Genomic DNA, 6,324 nt, shown 5'->3' with positions numbered 1-6,324 from the left:
CCCTTGCCCTGAGCCTGCAGCCGGGCTGGGTCACGAACTCGGGGTGGGGTGGGGCTGGCTTGGGAAGAAGCAGACACGTGAGGGCTTAGACTCTGGTCCCTCCTCAGGGAGGGGCGGAAATGAAGCGTCATGTTTGTTTTCCTTAAAGCTCCTCTCCCCGCCCAGCTTCTTAGGGCCTCCCTGGGGGCCAGCCACGAGTCTTTTCAGAAATTCATGTCCTCTCTACCTGCCAGGTAACCGGCAATCACTTTCTCTTACAGCCCACCATGCCCCCCAAATCTGACGTGTTGAGTCAGGATGAGCTACGCAAAAAGCTGTACCAGACGTTTAAGGATCGGGGTATACTGGACACGCTCAAGGTATCAGTTCCAGGCATATCCGTTGATAACTTTTACAAGTGTAACCTGTAGCAGGAAGTCCACATTTAAATCCATCCAGGTCTTGGGTTTTAAAAATAGTACGATATGTATGTTGGATTGTATTGGTGAGTGACATTTTTATGTTCTGTAATAACTATCCTGGAACTGTAGTCTCAAATGGTTTAGAGTTTGAGTAGTCTTAAAAGAACATATTCAAATAATAGATTTACTGAACTGACATTGAGATAGGAGTGGGTAACGTCATAAAATGAACAAAGTTTAGCGAGATTAGGCTTGTTTTATAAACCTGGCTTAGAAGTTCCTGAATTAATAAGTGGCTTTGTAATACGCACATTTGAATGAAGGACATTGACACCATATAGAAAACAGTAAGTGTACATTAAGTGTAGGATAGTTTGGGGAGCGAGAACTTTTTAAAATGTATTCAAAGATATGAATACTTAATTTGGGTAGCAAATACTTATTAGGACACTTTAACAGCAAGGAGTAGGATTAGCTCAAACGTGTTTTTATTACTATATACATTTCAGAAGTATATTTTACACTTAAAACGGGAAATTAAGAAGTGAGGTTGATTTTTCTTTTTTCTTCTCCCTCCCCCGTTGTTTTTGTAATTTAAAAAGAAAAACCACTTCAGACTCAAAACCACATCAGACTCATCTGAAAACTACAGAAAAACATAAAAGAGAAAAGTCATCTCTGATACAGCCACTTAACTGGCATAATATGTGTGTGTGTCTGTGTATCCTTCTTAGTTTAATATTATATAGTGAGCATTTTGCTGTGTCCTGAAAAGTTTCTTGAAATCCTCATTTTCAGTGGCTCATGTTTGGGTGGATGGGTAATTTATGTTGAATATTTAATTTGGGCAGCAAATATTAGTGCACTTTATATATGAATTAACAGCAAGAAGTAGGGTTAGCTCAAATGTTTTCACTACTATATATATTTCAGAAGTATATTTTACACTTAAAATGTTGAAGAGGTTATACCCACGTTTACACATTCCTTCAATTGCATCTCTTATTTTTTGCCTAGGATAGATGAAGTGGCATTACTTATGTTCCTGTAAACTCTCTATCCTGGAAAATCAGATCAAAGGGCATGAACATTTTTTTTAAGTCTCTTGGTGTATGTGTCTTGTTCCAGAAGGGTTGTGATAGTTTCTATTCCACCAGCAGTTTGAGAATGCTTGTATTACTCTAGTATTATTATCATGACATTTTAAAAACCAGTCTGGGGCAGCCGGTTGGCTCAGTTGGTTAGAGTGCGGTGCTCATAACACCAAGGTCAGTGGCTCAGTTCCCACATGGGCCAGTGAGCTGCACCCTCCACAACTAGATTGAAAACAATGACTTGACTTGGAGCTGATGGGTCCTGGAGGGATGCACTGTTCCCCAATATTCCCCAATTTAAGAAAGAAAAATGTTTTAAAAAATAAATAAATAAATAAAAACCAGTCTAAGGTTGGAAAACCCTTATATTATTTTAGTATTCATTCCTTTGATTATTGAGGCTGCAGATACTTTCTGGCCGTTTGTATGTTTTCTGTGGATTGGCAGTTCATGTTCCTTGGCCATTTTTTCCCTAGGGTGTTAATGTCTTCTTATTAATGTATGAGAACTCTTTTAGTAGAAACTTCATCTTTTTTCCATTTTTGTGACAATCCTTTATCTTGTTGTTCAATTTTAATTTGGCTCTAAAAATATTAATGTTATATTTTTAAATAGTCAAATCTATTGATGTCTTTATTTTTTCTAATCTCACTAAATTCTTCTCCACTAAGAGCATGAATATTCACTTTTAAGTTTTTAAAAAAGGCTTTATTTTTTTTACAGTTAACACTTGAACCCACCTGGAATTAATCATAGTGTCCAATGCGTTAATAACACTTTCTAATGTGGAATGGTCCTTGCATTTCTGGGCATGGCATCTTTTCTTTTTTTCCCTGGCTTTCTAGATTAGATTTGCTACTGTTCTACTTCACATCTGTAGTCACAATTGATATTGGACTAGTCAGTATCCTTTTTGAGCTATCCTTGTTCAGGTTTGGTATCAGGATTATGCTAGCTTTGTCCTCTCTACAGCTACAGTGTATTTTTTGGAGAAATATTTCCTGTTTGTAGCTGGCTATTTGGTTTCTGTTATTCCAGCTTTATCAATGGCAGGGCAGAGTTTTACTCAGTCTGAGCTAATTCTTACTTTCTCAGTTCAATGACTATGGCCTGGGTGGGTTCTAATTTTTAAAACTTATTGAATTTTTAGTGGCCTAACTCATATTCTATTTGGGTGTTTGGAGAGAACTTGTATTTATGGTTAAGTACAAAGTCCTAGGTATCTATTAAGCAAAGTTTATCAAATCTTTTTCTTATTTTGAGTCTACTCAATCTGTCAATTTCTGAGAGAGATGTGCTGAGGGTCCCCAAGTCCCTTCTTTCCCACTTCTTTCCTGCGTTCTTGTGTGGGGAGCGGCAGCTGAGTCCCTGCATGACATTACTTATATGCTTTCATCCACTTTCTTTCACCTCACAATGATTGTACTTATTTCTGTCTTAGGGACATCGCAGGCTTTAATTCTGAATGGATTTCCCTCTTTGCGTGGCTGTTGGAAAACCCCAGCCAGTTTTGCAATTCTTTCTAGCAAGTGCTAGATGCCATGCTTTTTGTGTTTGTCAAGATGGGACTTCATCTATAATGTCATTTCATTTTTTTCTACTCTTATTTTCCTTTCACCCTGCTTATATCACTCATTTAAACTTTATCCTAGTTCAGTACTTGTTTGCAAGACTCTGTCAGTCCTTTTATTAATGAAGCTGGATCTAAATATATATGACTTCTTTAGTGTGTTACAAATCTAATTAAACCACCTCTAAATTTTACTGGTGAAGAATGCTGTAGTTTCTCTTTTTTTATTATTTCTTTACTGAACTGTATTAGATGAGGTAGAGCATGTGTATTCTGTTCAGTGTAAATGTCTTTTGTACTATAGGGTTTTAGATGTGTAATAAGTCCTGCTCTATACTGGTAATTACGAGTATATACTGTTCGACTCTCTCGCTAAAAGATAGAAGAAAGAGGTATAACAACTCCATTTGTTTTTTGCTTGTATTAACACGAATACATTAGACATTATTTATAGCTGAACCCCGTGAATCTAGGCAACATACTCTTAAGCTCAGCCCAATTGTATGTTTCCAAATTATATACAAAATAGAACAAATATTCAGTAGTTCAATTAATTTAGGGATTTTCTTAAAACCAAATGAATAATAACTAGTGTCATAACCTTGAGAAAATTACTCACCTTGAACCTAAATTTCTTCATTCATAAAATGTGAGAAAATGATTGTATTTCATGGTGTGAGATGTAAACACTATGTGCAAAAGTGCATCTTAATAAGCCTGCTTTGGATTTACTCATTTCTCTCTTGCGTATGTCATTTCCCTTTTGGGAACCCAGTTTTGTTTTGATCGATATGCCCAATGAACTGGTTTCAGCCAATATTGTTTTCATACCCTCCAACAATCCACTGAGAGGTGAGGAAGCAGCAGAATTTTCTCCTATACCTGATACCCCTATCAAAAGCTGCTGATGGGCTCATAGGGAAGAGAAATTAGAGTCTACATGTGTTCTGCCTAACCACCAGTACACTTGGAAGCTGGTGAAAACAAGTTTCTTTTTCCAGAACCCACTGGGCTGCTCATCTCACAGGGTAAGACAACATGTGCAGGGGAAGGTTCCAACTTCTGGCCATGGATCTGGAACCACTTTGAAAATAAAAGGAAGGATTCTAAGTCATGTGACAAATCTGTGTATCTCCAGTGCAACAGTCCTGCTGAAAGTTTATTCCCTCTTGTTTCTTTTCTGTTTTTGAGCTAGACGCAGCTGAGGAACCAGCTCATTCACGAATTGATGCACCCTGTATTGACTGGAGAAGTGCGGCCCCAGTCTATTTCAGTGGAAGGGAGCACCCTCTTAATAGGTGCTTCGAACTCTCTGGTGGCTGATCACTTACAAAGATGTGGCTATGAGTATTCCCTTTCTGTTTTCTTTCCAGAAAGTGGTTTGGCAAAAGAAAAGGTAAAGTCTTCCCTTCCTGTTGCTGAATTTTCTATTAACAGCATTTTCCTCGGGTAACAGTAAAGTGCTGCGTAATAGCTGACTATTCCTTGGCTGGCTGCGTCCATTTCTCAGTCATCTTTGAATTCATATATATTTGTTATATAATAACAAAGGAATATTAAATTTGATATTGTTGTCAGTTTCTTGGGATCTTGATTATCTTCTGTAAAATTGTGATGTGTAGATTCACGAAATGTTTTGGAGCTAGAATTGATCTTACGTTCCATGTATTCGACTAAAGACTTGCAACTGCCACTGACGTTGCATGTCTGTTGTGAGCTCTGCACTGTGCTAGTCACACGCAGGTGTTATGTGTGTCACAGATGAGGAACCGGAGTCTGGAGAGGTGAGGTGCTTTGCTCAAGGTCACAGGATTTCTAAGTGGCAACACAGGGCAGTAAACCTAGGTCTCTCAAATGTGCTCTTTTTCCTATGCCACAGTACCATCTCTAGGTAGTCCTTTCTGGTTACATAAGAGAAGTGAGGAATTGTTAATTAAAAAAAAATCTGTGTCCTCAAATATTAATACATGGTTTACCACTTCTAGTTATTTTAACTATATTCCTCCACCATAACTGTTAAGCATATTAGTCATACTTTATTATTTTAAAGGCAGAGATAGCAAACTTACCCTTGTTTTTTTAATAGACGTAGTTTTTTAGAGCAGTTTAGTTTTTTAGAGCAGAAGGGAGATTTCCTCTGTGCTCCGTGTCCCCACAGGTGCACAGCCTCCCTCATCAACGTTTTTACAATCTATCAACCTACATGGTCACGTCATTATCACCTGAAGCCCATAGTTTACATTAGGGTTGACTCTTGGTGTTGTCCCTCTGTTATTTTTACTCTTATCTATAATTGTCCAAAAGTTTCATATTCAGAAGTTTTAAGAAAACACAGTGTTAGTATTTGGAAAACTTAAAATTTAAACAGGCTGTATTTGTTCATTAACAACCAAACTTTATTTTTCAACATTAGGAATTATTTTTTGATCTATCAATCTCTAAGTTTCTAATTACATTTCACAGTTTTGCTTATTGCATGAATAATCAGTTATGTAATTATTAGAGCAGTAATTAATCTAGTTCACACACTTAAAGGTTTTTATTACTATAAGATGCCATGCAGAATATTTTCTTTAAAGGAAAACCCATTGAAAATAAATTATATCAGCATTCTCATGGTAGACGTAGTAAATGATACACACTGTACTGGGAATATTTATTAAGAGTAGCTACCTGAAATGTTTGTTTAAAACTATTTTAGATGTACTTTAGTCATTCATACTTGTAAAAACAGTAAAAATTTAGTTTATTTACGTTTTAAAAAACTCATTGCAACTGAAAAGCCCTGAAATTTGCTCATATATTCATTCATTGGTTCATCAGATATTTGAGTGTTTATCATCTGTAAGGCATTAACCATTTCTGTTAGGCATTTCATCTTCGATGTGAAGTATTTGGAGGTTAATTATATGATCAAGAAAAATATTTTATCTTTTTGACCTCAATGTTTATTGTAACTTATTTAATAGTATAAAGAACTTCAATTTTATATTTTAACATTATAATCTTATTTTTATTTAATCTGAAGTGTGATACTTAGTCTTATATTCAGAAACATCCCAATTTAAGCATTGTTGTAAAAGTGTCTACTTACTTAATCCTTTTTTTTCTTAAGGTATTTACTATGCAAGATCTATTACAACTCATTAAAATCAACCCTAAATCCAGTCTCTACAAATCTCTGGTAAGATTGTTTAGTTTTTATAATCTGCTTTGGTTTCTTAATTATACTCGAGTAGTTGAATGATGGTAAAATATT

At 36.1% G+C, this 6,324-nt stretch overlaps 1 protein-coding gene across 4 annotated transcripts in view; it reads left to right on the top strand.

The window, feature by feature from the left end:
• The window catches only part of OFD1 (OFD1 centriole and centriolar satellite protein), a 35,184-nt gene that overhangs the window by 489 nt on the left and 28,371 nt on the right, over positions 1-6,324 (top strand). For 2 of the 4 annotated variants that reach the window (XM_033110666.1, XM_033110684.1), the window contains exons 2-4: positions 261-359; positions 4,261-4,461; positions 6,181-6,249. In XM_033110666.1, the coding sequence (XP_032966557.1) occupies positions 267-359; positions 4,261-4,461; positions 6,181-6,249 (363 nt within the window). In that variant the 5' untranslated portion in view covers positions 261-266. Of the gene's footprint in view, positions 1-107; positions 360-4,256; positions 4,462-6,180; positions 6,250-6,324 lie in introns of those variants that run through there. The other 2 variants (XM_033110674.1, XM_033110695.1) reach the window with 2 other exon arrangements.

This window comes from Rhinolophus ferrumequinum, chromosome X, assembly GCF_004115265.2.
Source record: "Rhinolophus ferrumequinum isolate MPI-CBG mRhiFer1 chromosome X, mRhiFer1_v1.p, whole genome shotgun sequence".
In the NCBI taxonomy this organism is placed as follows: Eukaryota; Metazoa; Chordata; class Mammalia; order Chiroptera; family Rhinolophidae; genus Rhinolophus; species Rhinolophus ferrumequinum.
Note: the sequence above shows the minus strand (reverse complement) of the source record. Positions and strands in the feature narration are given on the sequence as shown.